At 49.5% G+C, this 23,734-nt stretch overlaps 2 protein-coding genes and 1 long non-coding RNA gene across 8 annotated transcripts in view; 1 reads left to right on the forward strand and 2 right to left on the reverse strand.

The window, feature by feature from the left end:
- CNPY3 (canopy FGF signaling regulator 3) lies at nucleotides 1-12,259 on the reverse strand. 2 transcript variants are annotated; one of them, XR_006280509.1, is made up of 7 exons: nucleotides 11,780-12,238; nucleotides 9,487-9,610; nucleotides 6,593-6,689; nucleotides 4,703-4,825; nucleotides 4,314-4,431; nucleotides 3,820-4,113; nucleotides 1-1,787 (listed from the first exon to the last, which is right to left on the reverse strand). XR_006280509.1 is itself a non-coding variant. In XM_038396296.2 (6 exons), exons 1-6 carry the CDS (start codon nucleotides 12,024-12,026, stop codon nucleotides 3,881-3,883), a joined length of 942 nt encoding a protein of 313 aa, XP_038252224.2. In that variant the 5' UTR covers nucleotides 12,027-12,259; the 3' UTR covers nucleotides 1-3,880. The 2 variants fall into 2 exon arrangements, 1 of the variants encoding a protein (XP_038252224.2); XM_038396296.2 differs by having other exon boundaries at nucleotides 1-4,113; nucleotides 11,780-12,259.
- PTCRA (pre T cell antigen receptor alpha) overlaps nucleotides 1,236-23,734 on the reverse strand; it is a 25,346-nt gene continuing 2,847 nt past the window's right edge. The window contains exons 3-7 of one of the 2 annotated variants that reach the window (XR_006280510.1): nucleotides 22,276-22,317; nucleotides 18,562-18,667; nucleotides 16,886-17,270; nucleotides 16,192-16,195; nucleotides 1,236-1,246 (exon numbers count right to left, since the gene is read on the reverse strand). Coding sequence is in view for 1 of the 2 variants with exons in the window: in XM_038396299.2 (XP_038252227.1) it covers nucleotides 17,063-17,270; nucleotides 18,562-18,667; nucleotides 22,276-22,317 (356 nt within the window). In the remaining variant the exon portion in view is untranslated. Of the gene's footprint in view, nucleotides 1,247-16,191; nucleotides 16,196-16,224; nucleotides 17,271-18,561; nucleotides 18,668-22,275; nucleotides 22,318-23,734 lie in introns of those variants that run through there. The other variant, XM_038396299.2, reaches the window with a different exon arrangement.
- Nucleotides 12,366-23,734, forward strand: part of LOC119853341 — a 22,868-nt gene continuing 11,499 nt past the window's right edge. For 3 of the 4 annotated variants that reach the window (XR_005292046.2, XR_006280512.1, XR_006280511.1), the window contains exon 1: nucleotides 12,366-14,716. This is a non-coding gene — a long non-coding RNA (uncharacterized LOC119853341). Of the gene's footprint in view, nucleotides 14,717-21,624; nucleotides 21,978-23,734 lie in introns of all 4 variants that reach the window. The other variant, XR_005292047.2, reaches the window with a different exon arrangement.

The following is a 23,734-nucleotide window of genomic DNA, read 5'->3' on the forward strand; positions in this document are numbered from 1 at the left end:
TTAACAGACTTGGAGTTTATTTAAAAAATAACTGCAAATAGCACACAAGAGTGAATTCAGGGTGAAACTATGTGACCATTAACCAGATTCACATAGGATCACAGGCCACTATCTACACAAGAGAGTTGGCTATGGAGCCAACAGGGCCCTAGTCATTTAAGATACAACTGCTCATCCTAGCCCTCTGCGGAGGGAGGAGAAGAAAAATGAGAGGTTAATAAGAGCACCATACGGAAGGGCTATCAGCTACTGCTCTGTCATCACTGGCTGGGTTCTGTAATCCAGCCTAGCCCGGAGAGGACTAGGTTGGTACCATCACCCTCTTTGGCTCAGCATCTCACTGTTCTCAACTGCAAACAGGGCCTAACTGTCCTGTGTTGGGTAAGACATAAAAAAGCCCCTGCACCCTCCCTGCCCTGTGCATGTACCAGCTCACTGCTGTGCCCACATATGGAAACCCTGCAGCCTCTCTGAGCTATCTCAATGCTGCCACTGTGTAACAGACGGATTTGGGTCTCCGTCAAAGGCAGGTTCCCTCTGTCCAGCACAGAGGTTTGCTCTGAAATCAGCTGGATGCTATCTCTGCATTGTTCCTGGGGCAGGCCCAGTTTGCTGCAGTGCTCTTGATAAGGAGTCTTAAGATTCCTGTTCATTTGAGAAACTCTCCCATGCTCCTATTCCAGATGTCTGCATGCAATCTCTGGACGTCTCAATGGCTGCAGTAACTCTGGCTTGGACCTGGGCTTTGTCTTCCCCTCAGTCATTGGGTCATTGAGCTGCACCTGGCAAGGGCCTGCCCTATTGCACCACACTCATTGGCACAAACCCTTACAGAAAGGTTTCAGTTGCAATTACGCAAACAACTATGTGGACCCAGGAACAACAGCAGCAGAGCAGAACTGGTCAATCACCCCTGCTAAGCAGCAGTCAGGGAAGAACACTAGACTTCTGCTGTATCTTGGCGAAAGCAGCAAACACTCCTCCCATTGCAAAGTACTAGGGGAATCAAACACAATGTGCAAACAAACACCAGGAGCCTCACCTTGGGCTCAGCAACCTCACCTGGAACTGGGCTCAAGGCCAGACAAGTACCTAGAACACAGGGGTGAAAGGCTTGGGTCAAAAACAACGCAATAAGCCAGGATCTGTAGAAGTGCTGGAGTCTCTTGTTAGGATGTTCCAGCAGCAGCTTTACTGGAGGAGGATTGTATCTACTGAAGGCCCAGAGAGCATTTTCTTCTGATCTCTCTGCTTCTCACTGCATGGGTGCTACACTTCACTGTCTTACATTGCCATGGAGCAGGGGAAGAGCTGGGAAATGTAGAGGCAAGAGTTGCATTGCAGCATCTCACTGCTGTGTACATGCCAGGGCCTGGGGGTCTGTATGGCATACCCAGCCCCTTTTCGCTGTGCTGGGGGAATGGTGCTGGTGCTATGGGAGGTGCTCCTGTCTCCTGAGTGTAAACAGCTCCTTGGACAGATTCCACTGGGGTTAGGAGCCCTCATGTTGACAGTCCGCTGGTGTTTTTAACACTGTCACATAATGCCCTGTCTAAGCCTCCTCAGAAAGTCTAATCAAGGCCAATGGCAGCCTTGGGCCCATCTCCAGGAGGGCTCTAGCCTCTGCTAGCACTCCCAGAACTGAAGTCGGTGCTGGAAGCGTCTCTAGTGTAGGCACGGTAGGGGCAGCATTAACAGGTGCTCTGCCACTGGTGTAGCAGCTGTCCCAGCAGGTGAAAAGCAGAGGTTCTGGCATTGCAGAGCTCATTACTACCTGTAAAGGAGGACTGTGTGGGGAAGAGAGAAGGAAAAAGGTGATCAGAGGATAACCTTCCACAAGAGCAAGGGCTGGAGGCCACAAGGCTCTTAGTTGCTTCAGGACAGTTTCACTAACTAGAATGCCAGAAATGCCAAGTCCCTTGCTTGCGGTAACAGAGTCCAGTGTATAGTTGCAGCAACTCCAGCAGTTACTATAGAACAAAACTGAAAGGACAAAAACTTGTCACACCAGATAGCCTCATTCATTCCTCTCCATCACCCATGGCCAGTTGTACCGACCCACCCCCACTCCCACTGCAGTCAGTCGACTGCATTACAGGGTTACTCCCCAGCAGGAAGTGGTGTAAAATTGCCTTGCTTAAAAATAATTCTAAGCTTACTTCCAATTGTGCCTCTTGGGCTGCGACTAAGTGGCAGGGCCAACCCCTGACATTCAGAACCCAGGGTCTAGCCCCCAACAATTTTTTTTTTTTTTTAAAAACCACACATTTGGAGTTTTCTCTGACTTCTGAGCCTTTTAAGTAACTCTGGTGACACTTTCAAGCTGTCCCCTGCAGCCATGAGGGCTAGAAACAGCTTCATTCTAAAGCCAAGATTCTCACATAATCCCATGATGCCACGAGCCGAGGTTGTTAAACAAACAAACAAACACACACACACACACACACACACACACACACACACACACCATGAGACCTGTGATAAAGTGGCAAGAGTTGGAAGTGCTGGTGCCTGGAGTATGGTGCCCTGCCTGGGGCAGGAAACCAACAGTCGCTCACTAGCCTGAAAAGCAGGGTAAGACCAATGAGTCTCTCACTACCTAGGAATATTCCATGACACACGATGGAGCCGGTGAGACGAAAGAGCACTCAGGAACATACCTAATTCTAGCAGAGCAGCCATCTCAGTGCACTGACGTCTGACTGAGCTGCAGTGCTGAGATCACAGGTCATCCTGGCTGGACTTGACCAGACCTAACCCCACTCCCAGGCTGGGGTCCCCACGTGCTTTGATGAGCGTTAGAGCTGATGGGAGGCTCTTGGGCACGTGCAAGAGAGACAAAGACTGCATTCAGAGTTATCCGGGTGTCACTACAGGCCATAGTGGGTCCTGCTCCTGCACCCCACGGGGAGGGTGTTAATATCTATTGACACTTTAAGAGAAACCGCCAACAGGTAGCAAAGAACTGCATCAAATACAAGTGAGCCTCTCCTTGCAAAGCAAGGAGCTGCTGTCCACAGTGCAGCAGGGAGAGTGACAGCTAGTACAGGGAGCACACGCTAGACCAAATGAAACAGGACATTAGCAGAGGGGGGAAGGGTCCTCTCTGCAGCAACAGCAGGAGCCAAAGGCTTCCAGGGAGCTGGAATGGCTGCTCCTGAATGGAATGGTATTACGGGAGAGGGGTGGGCACCAAGCTTGCAAAGCAGGAGGATAACTCATTGTGGGACCCCAGCACGCTCAGTGGGACTGCCTGGCGTAGGGAAGGCAGGACTGGGCTCAGCCTTCGTGGAAAAGACCGTGTGTCCAAACCCACCAGGCTGGCCACGCAGAAGTCACTCTCCTTCCAAGCCACTGCCAAGTTCCCTGTCCCAAGGGCAGCTGTAGACAAAAGCCAGAGGCTCCTCTGTGAGCAAACCAGCCTCCTTTCTCCCACTTCCATACCCGCTCATCAACCACAACCAAGCTGGGCAAGAGGCGGCAAGTCTCCCGCTGAAGGCAGGATCTGTATTGTCTAGGGAGTACTAAGGGGAGTTTAACAAGCTCCATGTACTCAGGAGGCATCTCCTGTCCGGCCCAGTTGCCCTGCACGTGCAGGGGTCTCTGTCAGGTGCTGTGATCCATGTGGTACCACTGCTCATGGTAATGCTGACTAGCTACGGCATGACTGGCCAAGATCTCCACCCAGCAGGAACAGGCTGCTTCCCTTGGAGCAATAAGTTGGAAGAGTTCTCATTTATTTCCCTTCAGTAAATAAGGGGTCACCATCTTGTGAGGCAACTGGCTGTTGTGATGCCCAGAATGCATCCAATATCCCACCTGTCCAGAGTGTCCACTGTCCCTACCATGGGCTGCAAATTGGCATACGGAGTCAGAGAAACTACAGCTCGTCAGCTGGGCTATGCGCAAGGGAAGCCTTTGGCTGGATATCCCCCTCCTCCTCAGGGCTCCTTTCAGCACTTGGGCCCAGGTGGCTTTTTGCTTCCTCGACCTTCTCCTTCTTGTTTTTCTTCTCTGCTGCCTTCTTGTTCTTGCCACCCTTTTTCTTTGTCTTCTTCTCCCCTGTGGTCGCTACATCTCCCTTCTTGCTGGCCCACTGCTCTGCCAGGCAGCCTGCAGGGATGACATCATGGAGAAAAGGGAGCAGTGAGGCTGTCAGGTTTCCTCTCCCCACCCCACACCCCCTTCCTGCTCACACTAAGAGATGGCATTTCGATGCTCCTCTGCTGCACCCATCACTCTGGCACTGGAGCACATGTGTGGCCTCTGCTTAGAGGCCAATGCCCCCTTGTATTTGCTGTGGTCAAACTCACTTGTGTCTTTCCCTTTCAGCACATGGTTCGCACAGAGAAACTGAGCCAGGTCTTCCTTCTGGTGATGCCTGTACCAGTCCTCGATCACGTCTTCGAATTCCTCCACCAGCACATCACACTAGTGCAGAGAGAAAGCACGGTCCAGCACCACGAGGCCTTCCTACTAACCCACTCCCAGGGCCCCTCCCCCTAACATGGGGAGCAAGCGCAGCTCCAGGACGAGCTTCCCCAAGAGGGGCAGCTCATATGCTGCAGTGAAGTACGATACCCACACCCAGCCTGAGCCAGTCTTCCCAGATCTCCCCCACTCTGCATCCCAGGCCTCCCAGCCATTGCTGCCCTCCACGCTAGCGCCCCCCAGGGACATAGCGCTACCGCATGGACAGTACCTGCTTCTTGAGGTCAGCCACTTCAGCAGAGGTCTCGTTCCACAGCTCATAGGGGATGTCCATCACCACTTTCACCCCCTTGTGCACCAGGTTGTGCAGGGTTTCAAACGTCTCCGACATTCCCTAAGGAGACACAGTAATGCGAGTGACCCCACCTTCGGTAAGGGGCAGAATCCCAGCCCCATACGCACAATGCTTGCACTCAGGGAGAGAGGGGAACTCTCACACAGCTCCCCTACATGGGAGCCAGCTCAGAGCCCTGCAGAAGAGGGGGTGCAGCACCAGCCCCCACACCAGGAGTCCTGGCACCAGTGCAGCATGAAGGGAGAAGCCTCAGGGGCAAGTGGCTGAGCAGCCCATTCACTTCTCAGGAGGGTGTGAAAGCCTGGCCTTATCTGCTGCCCCCCACACCTCCCTCTGTATGGCATCCAGCAGCTCCAGCTGGACTGGGACCCCAACACGCTTGTTGCTTGACAGACAGTCCCGGCCATGAAGAACATGCCATCGAAGATGACCAGCCTGAGGAGGAGGAGGGCAGAGGGAAGGCTATGACACTTGTTCGAAGTTTGTGCTTCCATGACTAAATGAACACGGACTTTCCTCATCTGCCCCGAGGCGGCGAACATGGTGGCGGATTCCTTGTCAGTGTCCTGGCCCGGGTAGTTCTAGATGCAGGACTTGAAGGAGGAGAGGGCAGTGGCTGTCTGGTTCAGTTTGGGGAGGGCATTCTATGCACGAGGAGCAGACAAGCCAGAGGAAGAGACTGCATCCCTGGTGAAGTGAAGGTGGGAGGGGCAGAGCTGGGGAGGGCCTAAAGGGTCAAGCAGGTTGCTCTTGATGTGGAGTCAGGGGAGGGACTCATAGGAGGGAGACAGCACGAGCGATGGCCAGGGACGATGGTCCTAGCAGCCCTGTTTCAAATGGCTGTTGCAACGTGGGTAGTAAGGAGGATGCAGTCCATGGCAGCCCACGATGAGGCTTGGCTGTCTGAACAGGCAGAAAAGGCTGGATTCCAACAACATTCCAGAGGAAGCAGTGGCAACACTCCGACGTGGCCTGGATGTGAGCGGAGAACGCTAAAGGGACAGGCCTGACTGTAAACGGATAAAAGTCACAATGGGGATTGACTCTAGGGCATAGCAGTACCACAGTCCTTTGGAAAGGGAAGCCTTGCTTTCCCATTGCTAAAGCCCCAGCTCATTCTCTAGACCGATATAGTCTATACAGAACCCTGCCTCTTCCATCACAGGCATGATCCCTGGGCCCAGCCCTGAGACTGCACAAAGTGTCTTTGTGAAAGGCAAACTCAACCAAACCCAAAGGGTTCTCTGGGACGCTCTGCCCCCTTGTGCACAGACCTTGCAAGAGTCATGGTTTCACAGCTTTTCCTGCCACGCTGATAGCAAATCATACTGTTTCCCTTGAAACCCTGGCAGGTGCAAAGCCACAACGCAAACACAGAAGGGGCAGTCAAGAGGATGGGACTATCCTTAGCTTTAACATTACTAGAGCAGCACATTTACCTGGGCAGCTAGCGATCTCGACCTACACTTTTAAAATGGAATTGTTAATCCGTACCTGATCCCAAACCAGAGGCGGGAGAAACCACTCAGTACATACCCATTATACTAGCACCTCCCCACTCCACCCATGAGAATAGGTCTGCTACACCTCCCCACCAGGCTTCTTGGTTGCATGCAACCAACCAGCAGGGCCATGGAGAGAAGGTTACACTAACAAGTTGAGGGAGGGAGAGAGGCTACTTCTATACCTGGGAAGTCTGTTTCGCAGATGCAGACCAAGGACGCAAACATGGATGCTCTTGGCAAGGCAAGGCCTAGGGGCATCTGACTAAAGCTCCAGTGAAAAGGAACAAGCAACAGCACAAACCTTTGCAAACCTGTTACTGCCAGTTCTCTCTTTGTGCAGGTTATAGTCCAACAGCCTCTTGCAGATGGTCTCGGTCACCTCGATCAGTCGGATATCCCTGCCCAGAGGAGAAGTTGGTGAAACAGGGAAGGATTTAGTACGGCTCCCCGAGAAAGGCTACAGTCCATTAACAGGGCTAGAAAAATTCTAGTTCGAGGACTAAGCCCACTGGCTAGAGATGGACACAAGATGAAGGGGCTGGGGCAATGGCTAGTCTCTGCAGCTGCTGGAATTTCCACCAGCTTGCTGATCCTGGGGCCATCTTAAATGCTCCACCTTTCAGAAGGTATCAGCCTCTTGATGACAGGTGTCTAATCAACTGGAACTCCCCTGCCTGCCTCCCTCCAAGTGCCAAAAGGATAAAGACACTTCTTATCTCCACAGCCCCTGGCTCCTGCAAAGGGGTGTGGGCTCCACCACTGTGCTCCCCCTACCTCCATCTGGCTATTGAAAGTGGGACGGGCTCCTCCATTACAGCTTCCTAGCAACTGCAAGGGGTCTACACTACTTCACTCCTCTCCCAGAGACTTCTGGCAACTGCAAGGGAGGTGTAGGGAGAAGGTGTGTCTGCTGCATAACCCCCATCACAGCCTTCATTTTCTGGTCCTTATCCCATGTTGCTAGCGCCAGAGCCAGCCTCTACTCCTGCCCAGAGCTTTGCCAAGCATCAGCAGAAGGGAACTAACATTAGAAGCAGCATTTTTGCCCTCAAAGGTCTGAATAGTAGCTGAGAAACCACCAGTGTCTCATCCAGTGCATGGGAAAGCTCTGAGTAACAGACTGGAGCTGCCTGCTGTAGACTCAGCCAATTCACGTTTGACAGATCATCTTTGCAATCTTGAGGGCTCAAACTTAATGTACAACCCCAACCTTATACTCTAGGTACCAGACACAAATTAAAGGGCCCCATCAACTTACAATATCTCACTGGTGCCTGAAGTTGTTTACCCACTATTGTTATTTGTAAAACCTATAACCAGGGCAAATGAAAAGTGTTTGCAGCACACACCATGTGTACACAGCAGCCTTACTGTTTCACCATAGCCAGTTTCTTCTCTTTGTATCTGTATTTCCTCATTGTGGCCAGGGAGAAAAACATTTAAAGAGAGGAGTGCGGCTGTAAAACCATCAGAAGTAGGCAAGGGGGATTCAGGGTCTGTCTGTACTGCAGCTGGAAATGTAATGTCAAGCTCGATAGCTCTGATAGCTAGCATACTAAAAATAGAAGTGTAGCCAGGATGGCACCGGCAGGCTAGCTGCCCTTAGTACACACCTAGGGTCTTGGACAGCATCATCTTTGGGGCAGCTGTTTTTAGCACCCTAGCTTGATCAGAGTTAGCTCCAATACAGACATACTTCAGGGGTAGGCAAAGTCCTTGGATTTCTTAAAGTGACTAGATTTCAAGCTAATGGTGTCTTGAAAAACAATTACATTCAATTAAAAAATACCTTCCCACACTAATTGAACTACCTCCTCCAACAGGAATATAAGATGCCGAGTGATCCTGAAGCAATGACTGCCCACAGAACAAACCTGGTCCATTTATCAGCACCCCCACCCCCTGCGAGACAGGTGGGTTTTGCAGCATGACTGGAAGCTCACAAAGCCAGGCTGTCGGGGAAACTATTTCCAAAGTCAACAGGCCCTCAGAGAGCATCCTGTGAGGAGCCTCTTCCCCATTTACACTTCAAGGGCTCCACGTCTGCTGATTGTAGCACAACAAGATCACAGAGGGTGAGACAGGTGGCCCATGCCATTCAGGGTTCTGTAGATTAGAGTCACTACTTTGAACCACATCCAGAAACATACTGCCTGCCAGTGCAGATTCCTGAGCAGCAGCGTAGTGGGTTCCCTGTGCGCAACACCTAAGAAGCAGGCGGATATCTTGTTTAAGCCTCAACTCAAACGGTCTCCATGCACAGCCCCAAGAGGAGCTAACTGCCTTGAAAAAAAACTGAGATTAACAGCAATGATGACTGGCACCGCACTACATCTGGCAGAAGAGGGTCCATGAAAGACTCTGTTTCCTTCTCAACTGTGAGGGCTAGAAAACTTGAAAACGTGAACTGAACGTAACTGGTGCAGTGAGGTTTGCCCAAGCGGGCAGAGTCTGAAGCAGGTCTAAGGGAGCACACCACTGATCTCACAGTGACATGTTAACTCTGGAGCTGAATGACAATTATTTAAATTCCAACTTAGGCTACTACTTCATCCCTGACCACTATAGCAGAAAAATCCAGCTAATATGGTTATCCTACAATCCCAGGTGCCCAAAGCCACAACTGTCCCCTCCTCAGCTTACAGAACCCCCACTTTTGTATGACAATTTCTACATCGCAGATATCTGAGGAACACTGACAACTGAGTGCGTTGGGAGAGCACAAGATAAATGGAATTTAGCAGCAGTGACCCAAGCCCACTGGACTGATACACGTATTAAAATTAATTAAAAACCTACTTTCAAAATGTAAGTGAAGCTGCCACAGAATTGTCGGAGTGCTGCAGAAAGCTAGCAGAAGAATCTCCGCCCAGCTTGCTGCAGGTGACAGAGGTCCCGAGTTAGGACTGTGCAGCACGGCTACGCTCAAACCACCCCTCGTAACTTCGCTTTGGATCTGCAATTCTTGGTAACTAGTGGAGCAGTACCACTGCATCAAACCCTGCTAGGGACTCAACATCCATCATATCTTGCCAACACGGATAACTCTGGAGAAGGATAAGCAACCTTTGCCCCCAAGTGTGGTAGGTGGCCAGGTCACCCCCTGCTTGTGAGTGCTCTTTGTGGAGGTATTTATTAATCCAGAGGAGCAGCAAAGAGGGCCACTGAGTGGATGTCACTGATTGATTCACTTACGATTGCGTGTACTTGATTCCAGACCCCTTTCCGCCCAAAAAGCCATACTGTGTGTCAATCACCTCCTTTGTCTTCCCGGTTTCCTCAAAGGCAGATTTCAGTTCTACTGCCACATACTTGCACACTGGAGAAGAGAAGCAGGTTAGTGGGTGCACTGAACTGTACTGCCCTCCTAAGGGTCTGGCTTGCTTGCTTGCTAGAGGTACGAGTAGGTCATTTCCAGCAAGCAGGGCTATTTTAGAAGTAGATGCTTAGAGTTAAGTGTGACTCTAACTAAAGGGTCCTCGTGGAGCTTGTTTTCAGGGAACACATGCTATAATTATTTAATAGACAAGACAACACACAAAACCAGACACCCCAGCTACTGTATTTGGGAGAGGGGGTTTTTATTCCAGAGTTTTTTGGTTGAGAAATTAGTGAACTATTGTGCAACTGCTAACCAAGAGACACTCAAGTCAGTGGGGGCACCAGAACTGCTGCATCACCCAAAGCAAGCAGTTCACCCATCACACCACATCCTCCACTGCTTCCCCCCTCCCCCCCACATACTTTGGCCCGCTTCTCCCCCGCACCCTTACCTCCCAGAATCGATTATTCCTATTTGTCCCTCACCTCAATCCCACCAGAGGCATGGGATTTTCTCAATAGTTAGGTCTCTCCTTTACTTTCTTAAATGCCTTGCATGGTAGAACACCCCCCCACCACACACAAACATCTGACAATGTGAGCCATGACCATTGGAGCAAGAAGTAGCAGTTCCCTTTTCTCACTGGGCCTTCTCCCCACCCACCACAGGAAACATGCCTCTACAAACCACAGTGAGAGAAATGTGGGGAAAGCGCCAGAAGCCACAATTTGTCAGCATGGAAACTGCTGTTCTCCTTTCCTCCAGGGCTGCCTGGGATACCATGGACCCCTTCACCCCATCAGATTGCTTGTCATCGTGCCTCTACAGCATCCACATGGGTCCATTATCTGTGCTCTGCTACCTCCTATCACTCGCCCTGCCTCCCTCAACCCCACCCTTAGCCTCCTTCTGAGCACCCCACCCCTCAGCCCCCTGACCGCCCCCAGATCCCTCAGTGCCCCTCAGCACCCCACTCCCTCAACCCCCTCCCAGATCCCTCAGTGTCCCCCACTTCTCTCACCCTCACCACCCCAACCTCCCCCAGATCCCTCAACCTCCACTACCCCCCAGATGCCCCAGCTTCCCCCACCCCCTCAGTGCCCCCGACCTCCCCCAGACCCTTCTGTCCTGCTCAGCACCCCACCCCTCAGCCCCCTGACCTTCCCCAGATGCCTCAGTGTGCCTCAGCACCCCACCCTACTCTCCCTCAGCACCCTACCCTTCAGCCCCCTCCCAGATCCCTCAGTGCCCCCGACTTCCCCACCCTCAGCCCCCCACTCTCCTCCTCCCCCTCAACCCCTTCCCAGATCCCTCAGTGCCCCCGACTTCCCCCACCCTCAGCCCCCTGAGCCCCCCACTCTCCTCCTCCCCCTCAACCCCCTCCCAGATCCCTCAGTGCCCCCGACTTCCCCCACCCTCAGCCCCCCACTCTCCTCCTCCCCCTCAACCCCTTCCCAGATCCCTCAGTGCCCCCGACCTCCCCCACCCTCAGCCCCCCAAGCCCCCCACTCTCCTCCCCCCCTCAACCCCCTCCCAGATCCCTCAGTGCCCCTGACTTCCCCCACCCTCAGCCCCCCACTCTCCTCCTCCCCCTCAACCCCCTCCCAGATCCCTCAGTGCCCCCGACCTCCCCCACCCTCAGCCCCCTAAGCCCCCCACTCTCCTCCCCCCTCAACCCCCTCCCAGATCCCTCAGTGCCCCTGACTTCCCCCACCCTCAGCCCCCCACTCTCCTCCTCCCCCTCAACCCCTTCCCAGATCCCTCACTGCCTCCGACTTCCCCCACCCTCAGCCCCCCACTCTCCTCCTCCCCCTCAACCCCCTCCCAGATCCCTCAGTGCCCCCGACTTCCCCCACCCTCAGCCCCCCACTCGCCTCCTCCCCCTCAACCCCCTCCCAGATCCCTCAGTGCCCCCGACTTCCCCCACCCTCAGCCCCCCACTCGCCTCCTCCCCCTCAACCCCCTCCCAGATCCCTCAGTGCCCCCGACTTCCCCCACCCTCAGCCCCCTGAGCACCCCACTCCCCCTCCTCCCAGATGCCCCGACATCCCGCGCCCCGCCAGATGCCCCGACTTCTCTCACCCCCGCCGTCAGCACCCCACCCCCTCAGCGCGCCCGACCTCCCCAGGGCCCCCGCCTCCTTCCACCCCCCCCCCCGTCTCTCACCCTCGCACTTGCTGGGCAGCCGGACCCACTCGGTGTCCTCGGCGGCGGCCCCGCCAGCCGGGGCCGGGCTCAGCAGCAGCGGGAGCAGCAGCAGGCAGGCGGCGGGGCCCGGCTCGGCCATGGCGGCGGGGCGGGGGGTGGGGGGGGGGCAGCCGCTCTGGGGGAGCCCCACGAGGGGCGCACGCGCGCGCTTTAGGCCGGCGGCTCCTCCACCCTCACTTCCGGGACCCTGCCTTTCCTCCCCCATAGCGTCACTATAACGACAGCAGCGCGCCCAATCACAGCGCCGAGCGTGTCAAAGTCGGGCCAATGGCCAGGCGAGGAGCGACTTCGGCCAGCCAATGGGGGAGGGCGGAAGCTCCGCCGCCAGCTCAACCAATGAGGAGGCTTCTAAGTGCTTCGGCGTCTCTGTCTCCAGGAGCGGCGGGAGTCAGAGCGTCGCTCTCCCCTCAGAGCTGCCGACTGGGGTCCGCGCCGGGGCGGGGGGGCGGGCTCCAGGGTGCCCCTCCCCCGCGCTCCCGAAATGGCGCCTCGGGCCGCGTAGCCCCAGCTCCAGTCAGGGGGCAGAGCGGGAAGCCCCGGTCCTGGCGGGCAGCGCGTTTCATGGAGCCCGCTGGGCAACTGATCCGCCTCTAGTCTCCCACGAAGCGGGCCGTAGCCCGCGAAAGCTGATGCTCAAATAACCGTGTTAGCCTCCCAGGTGCCACAGGGCCGCCGCCGCCGCCTCCTCCTGTTCCTTTTTCCGCAGCCGCCCTGGCGCACGGGTCCTTTCTGCCTGGGTAGCGCCAGGGACGCCGCCTCACCCGCTGGGGCCGACCTCGGGTGTCCGCGGCGAGGGGTGTGAGCCTCCCGTCCCGTGAGGAAACATGGCTCGCCGGCCCAAGCCGGGGACAGCCGCAAAACGTGCCACACGCCGGCACCAGCAGCAGCCCAGCGCGGCGGCAGTTTCAGCTGATTCCCCGACTGCTGTTGGCTGTGGCCGTGCCCGCGCAGAGCAGGCCAGGCATGATTTACAAGTGCAACCTGGGAAGCAAGAGCAGGGCACAGAAAGGGCGTCAAAAAAAAACCACAAGTTTGATGAAAGCTACGTTGACCTTGGATTTACGAGGACTGGGGACGCTGGATACCCTCAGCCACAGCGTGTCCTGTGCGGTGCAGCTTTACCAAACGGCACTCTTAAACCGTCCCTTCTTCGCCAGCATCTAGAGACTAAAGACAATCAATTCAAAGACAAACCAGCTCAGTTTTTCAATTGCAAAACCAGAAGCGCTAAAAAGCAACAAAAAAATCCTGCCATCGAATTCTTGCGTGGAAAACGTAAATGTACTTCGAGCTTCATACTTCATGAGTTACAGAGTGGCTAAAACAGGAGAACCACACGCTATTACAGAAGATTTCCTTATACCTGCTGTGAAGGCCATGGGGAAGTGCATGCTCGGTGAAAAAGCAGGAAAAAAAAAAAAACTTGATTCCATACCCTTCTCCAATGACACTGTCACACTGCATTGCTGATATGGCAGAAAATGTTCTTTCTCGGCTTGTGAATTGGATTAGGAACAGTGACTATTATTCTTTGTTTCAGAGTAGCAGCCGTGTTAGTCTGTATTCGCAAAAAGAAAAGGAGTACTTGTGGCACCTTAGAGACTAACAAATTATTCTTTGCCATTAGACAAGTCCACAGATTTAGACAGCCTAGCTAATCTTTTCGTTTATGTTCGTTCTATATATGAAAGTACCGTACATGAAGACTTTCTCTTTTGTCATTCCCTGCCTATCCAAACAACGGGAGAAGAGATTATTTTTTTACTGCTTGATAACTTCATGAATGAGAATAGAATTGGCTGGTTCCACAGTGTAGGGATTTCTACTGATGGGACAAAATTAATGATAGGAAAGCACAGAGTGGAGTCGTGGTTCACATCAAGGCTGTAGCAACAGAAGCCACATGGGTGCACTGCAGCATCCATAGAGAGGCCCTAGCTTCCCAAAAAATGCCTGAAAACTTAATGTCATTGTTGTCTGATGCTGTCAAAATGGTTAACTTCATTAAGGGTCAGTGTCTAAATTCAAGAATTTTTGCTACCCTGTGTAATGAAATGGGAAATGACCATTTGCCACTACTAATGCACACTGAGCTTCGCTGGCTGTCGTGTGGCAAAGTGCTGACACGACTCTGAGCTGCACAGCGAGCTTCAATTTTTTTTTCACCAATCACTACCCCTTTGCACTGTCATCTTGCTTGTAAGATGCTGCCTGGCTTCAGCGATTAGCCTACTTGTAGACATTTTTTCTTGCCTTAACGAGCTCAATTTTGGCCTTCAGGGCTTAAGCACCACTATTTTTGAAACACAAGACAAAATCGAATCTATGATTAAGAAACTACTGTTTTGGGAGAATTGCTTAAAGAGAAATGTGATTGACTGCTTTCCAACATTGCAAGAATTTCTTGCAACAAATTACAATATGCTGTTGCATGAGAGTGTGAAAGCTGACATTATGGAACACTTGCAACAATTTAGCAAACAACTTAGAAAATATTTCCCCAAAATGGACAATGAAAATTTCTGGATATGCAATCCATTTAAGGAGCCTGAATCTCTTCCAATTCCTCCTCTGCCAGTGCATGAGCAGGAGAAACTTTTAGATCTCTCTTGTGACAGTAGGCTTAAATTAGAATTTGCATGCAAACCTTTGGCAGACTTCTGGGTGCAAAGGATGAAAGATTACCTATACCTGTCAAAACGAGCTTTCAAGTTTCTGATGCCCTTCTCCACAACATACCTTTGTGAGACTGGATTCTCTGCCCTCGTGGCGATCGAGACAAAGTATCCTCAGAGATTAAATGCTGAAAATGACTTGTGAGTGAAGCTCTCTCCAATTTTCCCTGCCATCAGTGATTTGTGTGATAAAAAGCAAGGACATTCATCACACTGATAGGTATGCATTATATATTTTTTTTGTTAACATCAATAAGTACTGTACATTAATGACAGGTTTTAGAGTAGTAGTCGTGTTAGTCTGTATTCGCAAAAAGAAAAGGAGTACTTGTGGCACCTTAGAGACTAACAAATTTATTAGAGCATAAGCTTTCGTGAGCTACAGCTCACTTCATTGGATGCATCCGATGAAGTGAGCTGTAACTCACGAAAGCTTATGCTCAAATAAATTTGTTAGTCTCTAAGGTGCCACAAGTACTCCTTTTCTTTTTACTGTACATTAGTCATCAAGAATTTAAAAATGTCAATAATATATTTTCGTATTATCGAGGTTAGCTGTAGAAATGTATGTATAGTGACCTTTTCTTTGCCTCCTTTTCTGTATCTTTTTATTATCAACAAAAATACATGATTGGCATTTTTAATGCTTAGTCACAAACAGGCTATTATGGGTTATGTCTGAGTGATTGAGACCAGCATGGAGGCTTCATTAATTTTAATTAATTACAATAAAATGACCATGAAAACTTCCAGTTTAATGTTTAGAACTAGAAACTTGTTTGAGGGACTACTTTGATCCAAAGTGAAGGTATATATGATACAATTATTCTAACAAACAATTTTTTCTGGGACAACACACTCCAGGGCTTGTGCATTTTTGCATCATGTTATCCTTTACAGACTTTTTTTCTGTTTTCATAGGTATATTTTGACCCTATCTCAGATAGGGGTACATGATAGACTACATTATTTGGAAAGGGGGTACACAGCCTAGAAAATTTATAAACCACTGCCCTAGGGTGTTCACAGACTAGCTAGTTGGGACTCACAGAGCCTAGGGCATGTCCAGTGTAGAGGCAAGAGAACACAGTGGGCACAACCCTTCCCCCCCAACGCCTCCCGCAGCCTGCCCAGTCCACCCCCTTGCCCAGCCCTGTCCATTCTGCCCATCCATCCTGACACCTCACCCCCACACCTCTGCTCCTATCTGTCCTGTCCCTAGACAGCCTGCCCCACCCCCTGCTCCTATCCACCTCTCCCCTAAAATGATCTAGGAGGTAGTGGGGATAGTCTGTGCAGTTCTTTTATTTGCAAATATAGTGCTTGGTCTCATGTATGCAAATTATACCAATTAAATATGCAGTTATTAAATTTGCATAAAAATTCCAGCTTTCTGTCCATTCAACCTTAACAGGTTGTAGGTGGCTTCTGAGTGGCCTGAGTGCTTGAGCCATCTGCCCCTCTTCCCCCCCATCTCGTTCCCCTCTCCACACCTTTTGCCCCTGCCCTCTCCAGGATGTCCAGTCCTCAACCTCATTCCATGCCCAAGCCACCATTCTCTGGGGCTGCCGGAGCCTGTGAATGTATTATTCTTTTTTCAGTGCCCAAAAGTGCCTGAGAGAGCCAGAAATGCTGGCTACAAGAGTTATGGACAGAGGGCTGGGTTGGGGTGTGCTGTCACTGCAGTCTGTACACACACCTACAGAAACACTTGGACACACATACATAAGGGCATACTGTATGGGTTTGAATTTATTATAATTGTTTATAAAATAGGCTAGGGTTTTCTTTCTCCTCATTCCTCTACATGCTGTGCAAATTCCTCTTCAACAGGCAGAATAGATCCCTTTGGACCCAAAAGGGTTTTCCCAAGTTCTGGTTTTCCTTATAAAAATAGGCAGTGTCTACCTGAGAAGGGGGAACCTTTGAGCAGCTCCCTCAGGTGTTGGAACTGGAGCAGCTTCACTCGGATTAAAAAAAAGAAACTGCGCAGGAAGAAGTTGCTGATCTAGAGAGAAACAACGCCACTCCTGGATTGGAAGAGTTTCAGACTGTATGTGGTTCTGGTCATGAAAAGTCACAAGACTTCTTCTGAAGCAAATTTCCCTGGGTGCTGACTCCGAGAGCAAACTTATCTCTTTGCCCAGAAAAGGATTTTCTTTCCCAACAAGGTGTTTCCTGGCGCTCGCAAGTAGGGTGCTGGAGATGAGCCCTGTATCACTGTTGCTAGTACATGAAGTACATTGCTGCAGCCTGTGAACGCCATACTCCTCTGCAAACTGTGCAGTTTACCCAGCAAGACATTAATGAAAAATGAGAACAGGTGACCACGAGGGAAACCTGGGTCCATGCCCAACTCAACACTTGGGCTGGTATGCCGTTAGCCTACTTCAGTCCAGCTTGGGACCATCTGTTCTGCACATGGTACATGCCCATCATGGGTCGTGTCCTGGCTGACATCAGCATAGCAGGCAGAGAGGTGAGCAAACCAAGCGTAACACCTTGTAAACTGGCCCAAGTCCCACTGTGCGGACAGTTGCTAGTGGGTCATTTGATTTGCTCTAGCTCAGATGGGTGGAAGGTGTAAGGAAATGGTGTGGGAAGCTCTGTCTCTGCTACCCCTGGGATGGCTGGCTCCAGTCACTAATTCTGTCTGACTCAGTCTCTGCCTTGGTCTGCTCTCCATGCTGACAGGTGAGGCTGATTCTCCGTTGCTGAACCAAGCCTGAGCAGATGAACTATTTGCAGAATTCAGCGGTAGGGCTTGGTGACCCCTGAAAGGAGATGAAACAGTGTGATGAGGTGAGGATAGTAGAGGTCAGGGAACACTTTCCATTGTGTCTCTGCTTTCCAGTCTTTACTCACTCTTCTCAGGTCTGCTGCTTTATAAAGCTGGCTGACCTGAGAATGTGCTGCGGAGAGCAGCAGCAAATCATCACTGCCCAGGATGGATGATGTCTTACCAAGCTACAACATTCAGCAGAGAGCTCTCACCCTAGCAAGAGGGCAATGCACAGGATGACTTGGCTTTTAGATGTGCAGAGCACCCACAAACCCTGTTGTGGGCTCAGCACCTCTGCAAATCAGGCCCTCTGTGGTTTGTGGGATTGGCTAATAAATTAGCGTTCATAACCACTGGGTGCAGAGCCAGTGCTGGAGTGTGCAAACTGCAATGCAATCAATGCTGCAGGCACATATGGCAGCCCCTGGTTCCGCTAGTGAGCTCGGAGTAGCTCTGGCAACAGCATCTCCTATGTCTTCTGAGAGAAGTGGTTGCCCAGCAACCCTCCTCTGACTTCTAGGGGACAACAGTTCCCATCCAATGCTGAATTAAGTTCCACCAAATGGGGCATTGCTCCACAAAGATCTAAAACTTTACTCACCTTGTCTCTCTGATATCCTAAGACCTACACAGCTACAACTACACTGCATATAAAGAGGAGGGGCAGACAAAGATTGGGAAGAAGACAGAAGATGGAGAGAGGAGGAGAGCTGGGTTGGGTGAAAGGAAGCTGGAGACAGATGAGGAGTGAAGGAGGAAGGGGAATTAACTAGTGCGGACCAGCATGTCCATGTAGTTACGGAGGTGGTACAGTGGCTGAGGCTGCAGAAGATCTTGTGGAGGGACTGGCCTCCCTGAGGCAATTCAGACATCCTGACCAGCTCTGCCTCTGCCTGTTTTTCTCCCTTTAGCGTCTTGCCTGTTTTATTGCTACTTCCCACCTAGAGTCCCAGGTTGATGCAATTCCTACTCCAGGGGAAGGAGCCATTCCAAGATTAAAGAAAGTCAGAATAGGAACCAGGACCTAGCAGTGATCAAACCAGTTTCTGAATGAACCCAAAGCACATCTCTGAAAGTCTCTTCCTTACCCATACATTCAGCTGGGAGCGGCATTCCCAGAATGGTGTTCTGCAAAATGGCGGCCTTCTAAGTCACTTCATTATTTTTGTTAATTGTCATTGACAGTTTAATAACTTCTGAAGTTATTTCAGCTTCCTAGTGACTGGATGCCATGACTAGAATCCCCTTGTGCTCCACAGTTTCTCTGCATTATGGAGTCTTACCCTTTGAAGAGGAAGCTGCAGGTGATCAGTAGGTCAAACAGGAGGAACTTCAGCAACAACACTCTGATGGCCAAGAGAAGCAGGATTTGGGAACGGACGGGCAGAGCTGAAACAGATGGGATCATGTACCTGATCAGGGCCTGGGGTGCCACACAGAAAAATTACCAGTGGTCCCTACTGGGACTGTGTATGGCCGCAGTGCCCAACCTTATTAGGGCCACGTAAACCTAAGCACAACCTTGTGTGGGCCAAACAGCTTCCACATATTTTAATAAGATTTAAAGTAACCTGTATTGATTTATATTTTAAGTTCTCGTTTCATATATATTTAGATAGGTTGTTTCTACGTACGGTATTGTCTATTCACGCTCTTGTGTAAACTAAAAAGATGTAAACATGATGCCAAAATGCTAATAAATCCGCAGTTAGTAAATTGTGTTGAAGCAAGCCACGGGTCGTATGAAATGCTCTGGTGGGCTGGAGGTTGGGCACCCTTGGCCTAAGCAATAGGAGTCAGTCTGAAAGACCTAATGCACTTCCTCTAGAACTCAGGTACTTAGTGTAGCACATTCGTTGCTTTCATCAGTGTCGTTATAATGAATCTGTTGTACTTCTACCCCTCTTGTGTTCAACGGTACAAGAACAATTGGCCTAGAGGAAGCAGCTCTGGGTTGGGTGCTTGGAACTCTGGTGACTTATCGGCTCTGCCACCCACTCGCTGTGTGACCTTGAGCAAGTCACAAAATCATAAAAGTGTAGGACTGGAAGGGACCTCAGTAGGTCAGCTAGTCCAGTCCCCTGCACTCAAGACAGGACTCCTAATAACTGAACCATTCCTTACAGGTGTTTGTCTAACCTGTTCTTAAAAACCTCCAATGATGGAGATTCCACAACCTCCCTAGGCAGTTTTGTTCCAGTGCTTAACAACCCTGATCGGAAATTTTTCCTAATGTCCAACCTAAAGCTCCCTTGCTGCATTTTAAGCCTATTGCTTCTTGTCGTATCCTCAGAGGTTAAGGAGAACAATTTATCACCCTCCTTCTTGTAACAACCTTTTATGTATTGGAAAACTGTTCTCCTCTTCCCCGCCCCCCACCCCAGTCTTTTCTTTTCCAGACTAAACAAACCCAGTTTTTTTCAGTCTTCCCTTATAGGTCATGTTTTCTAGACCTTTCATCATTTTTGATGCTCTGGACTTTCTCCAATTTGTCCACATCTTTCCTGAAATATGGCATCCAGAACTGGACACAGTACTCCAGCTGAGGCTTAAATCTGCATGGACTGAAGTGGAAGAGTTACTACTTGTGTTCAACACTCCTGCTGAAATATCCCAGAATTATGTTTCCTTTTTTTTTTTTTTTTTTTTTTTTTTTTGCAACAGTGTTACACTGTTGACCTGTATTTAGCTTGTGATACACTGTGATGGCCAGATCCCTTTCCACAGTACTCTTTCCTAGGCAGTCCTTTCCCATTTTATGTGTGCAATTGATTGTTTCTTCCAAAGTAGAGTAATTACTTCAGACCATGCTCTTATGCTATTATCTAAATAATTTGTTGCTGACTCTGTGCCTCAGTTTCCCCTTCTGTAAAATGGTAGATGTGGCTTCATCTTGGATTTCACTGTCTATTTTCACCCCCGTATCCAAGCTGTGCCTAAATCTAACCACTTCTTCCTGTACAACGTCCCCAAGATCTGTCCTTCCCTCTCTGCCCACACAGCCGAAACCATTGTCTGAGCCTTAATCGTCTCATGCATTGACCACTGCTCTTTCCTCCTCCTCTCTGGACTCAGTGGTTGCCCCCTCTCCTTCTCAAATCCATTCAAAATGCAGCTGCCAAGATCATCTTCCATGCTCTGACTATATCATTCCCCGTTTAAAGTCCATCCACTGGCTTGCCTTCTCCCATCACAAACACGTACTTCTTGTCCATACTTACAAAACCTTCCATAATTTAGCTTCCCCACCTATCCAGTCTATTACCGTATGCACAATCAGTTCTGCCCTTCATTCCACCAGTGCCAGCTTTGATCACCCACATCTCTGACAAGCATTCTCACACTCTGTCCTACGCTGCCCCTTAGCCGGTGGAAAAGCTCCCAGTTGAAATCCATAAAGCCACCATTGTATCCTCTTCCATGTCCCTTCCCCAGACTCACTTTTGTCATGATGTACATCACAAACTACACTGTGAGAATGGCTGGGCAGGTGGTGTGCTGGGATCATTGCTAAGAATCACACACCTCCTATTCCATTTGTTATCCTTTCACCCCATCCCACCCACCTGTTAATGTCTATGTAACAGGCAGAGGAGATGGAGTTTAAGGCCAAAAGGAACCACCAGAATTCTAGCCTGACCACAGGCCATTAACCACACCCAGCATCTGCACATTAAGCCCAACAACTGAAATTAGACCAAAGTATTATAGCTCACAGGAGACTAGACTATTATGTGCCACTGGCAGAGACTAGGAGGGACTGATGTGCCCCAGGTCCATGCAATGGCAAGGAAATGGATTAAGTGAGATATTCCCAGATGATCCTGGCAAGCTACATTGTATAGATAAGTGTTTATGGAGTTGTTCCTTTCTTGACACTAGGGCCAGGACAGCATCACTGGAAGTTTGTAGTGTTCACAGATAATATTGGAGGATCTCTCTTCAGCCCTTGCACTGAACAGCATCTCACAGTGAAGTGTGGGTTTAGCATCTTGTTTTGTGGCATTTTATAGCCTCAAGGACCACATCCATAAATGGTTTTTCCATCCCGCAAAGAGTTCTGAGAGTTCCTTTTTTTTTTTTTTTTTGAATCAGGACAAAAAGTCAATCTAAAATTTTCACAAACCAAAATATTTTCAGTTCAGATCAATTGAAACATTTTGTTGCAATATTTTCAAAACATTTCCTTTTGATTTCAACCTCTTTCCTTGACTTTTTCCCCCAGTTAACTTAAATTTCAAAATGAAAAGCTGTTTCAAACCAGACAACCAACATTTAGTGTTTAGAAAACATCAGAACACAATGTTTTGCCAACTTAAAAACTTTTTTTTTCAAAAACGTTTCAGGTCAGGAGATTCGTGAAAACCGACCCCGGTCTGCAAGTGATTTTAATTTTGAGGAATCGACATTTTTAGATAAAATAATGTTTCATTGCAAAATTCCTGACCTGCTCTGTTGGGGAGCTGACTTCTCAACTCTGAGATCAACTGCCCTTCCAGACGAGGTCAAATTCAGAAGAGCCAGCTGTGTGGCTGTTTGCCTTTGAGTGGTGATATGGAGATCCTGCACGCATGTCTGCTGCTGCCAGCACAGATCCAGGGGTTGCATAGCAGAAAGGCTCTACGAGCAATGCTGCTGACAGCTTCTTTCTTTGAGGCTGAGATATAACCTCTGACATACAGATGTCTAGGTGGAAAAGGTTAGTCAATTCATGACCTGCATCTTTCATCCTATGACTAAAGCTCTTGGAAACAGTGGGCAAAATTCTGCTTTCATTTACACTGCTGCAAATCTGGAATAACTTTACTACTTTAGACTTGGACCTGTGTAAATGAGGCCAGAATTTATCCCCGTTCCTTCAGATGTTCATTTTCAGAAAAGGCTTAAAGTGGAGGTTTCCATGCTTCTTTCCACAGCCCATCTGTTTCCTCAAAGAATCAGTTGGATTCAAACAGGCAGTATGAATGTGCTGGGAGGAATGCAGAGTTATTGCTTACCACTTCGGTCGTCATCCAGACAGGGCTCTTCCACATAGTCTTCTACAAGACAGAATTATAACTATTAGTAGGAGGAATTATACTAGTTGTAACAGTACTGACTGCATGGTTAAAGCTCAGAATGGTTCCCACCACAACCTCCTTCTTACACCGTTCTCATAACTTTCCAATTCATTCACCTTTTGGGTTGATATCTTTCTTGGCCTCTAGTCAAAGGGATGGAGTTTTGGAAAGCCTAAGTGCATTCTCATGAGGATTTTCTGAGATAATTATGTAAAATACATACTTTTCCTGCTTTAAAACAAGCTACCCCCGACCCTTTTTTTTTTTTTGCACTGATAATGCAAACAACTCAACTTTAAAACTTCGCATTTTATGTGTAAATGCCTCTTCATAAAGATTCTCTACTTTGCCAAGTTTTAAAATGAGACAGAAGTGTTTGAAGAAGTGGGACTGAGTATGCATAATAAATTAAGTAGTTAGCTGAAAACGCTTCATTGGGGGTATACCTATAGATGTGCAACTAGCTGATAGAAGGGATGCACACACCAAGTGCCTCTGGATCAGTTAGCTCACAAGCTCTGCTGGTGAACTCGATAAAGCTTGGATAGGTCACACACCGGCTTCGCGCTTTGTCTTAAAATAGTCATTGTACTAGGATATTAAATGCAGAAAATTGCATCGCTGCACAGACATGCCCCTAAAAGTTGGGCAAAGCAAAAGCAACATAAATGCATTTTGTAGTGGGGGTAACACATTGAGCTAAGCAACTGCGGAGATGATTTTCCAAGGCACAAACAAGATCTGGGAGGTAGCTGCCCAATTCACATTGACTCTCCATGAGAGTCAGGTGCCTGACCCCTCTTTGAGCCTTTGAAAGTCCTCTTACCCCCAATACCCAAATCCTGCAGGATGGGTAAAATATGGATGCTAAGGTGGTGGCTACAACTGACTTGTTCATTTCCCGCCTTTGTGGTTTTTAACTGTGTAGCCATCACATTGCATCTGTGCACTTCATATTCCTTAGACTGAAAACCACCATATAAAAATATTGCTGAACAAAACAATTCCCCAGACATATTGAGCATCAGGAATCTGATCTTATCCTTATATAGAAAAGTGGCAAGCCCAGGCTTTAAAGAGTCACGGCTATATATGTACTGTGTTAGATCCAGGCAAAACGTATCAGCAAACTGGAGTTAAATAATTAATAGCTACATGCCTGAGGAAAAGCAACTACAGTGTTCTCAAGTTTCCCCCTTATGTAATCGAAGCATATTTAGAATCTTAGCTGAACACAGCTTTTTGCCTCATCCATATTTTTGCAAATGTTGTTTCAAAGTATTGGCTCTCAAACACTCGATCCAGTTTCCCTCAACCTTTGCAGAAAGATTTGGAGCCCATGCTTATTTATGAAAATGCAGCTGGTTTAGTTTTGAGAGAAGGTGTTTATATGTCA

Source organism: Dermochelys coriacea, chromosome 3, assembly GCF_009764565.3.
Source record: "Dermochelys coriacea isolate rDerCor1 chromosome 3, rDerCor1.pri.v4, whole genome shotgun sequence".
NCBI lineage: Eukaryota > Metazoa > Chordata > Testudines > Dermochelyidae > Dermochelys > Dermochelys coriacea.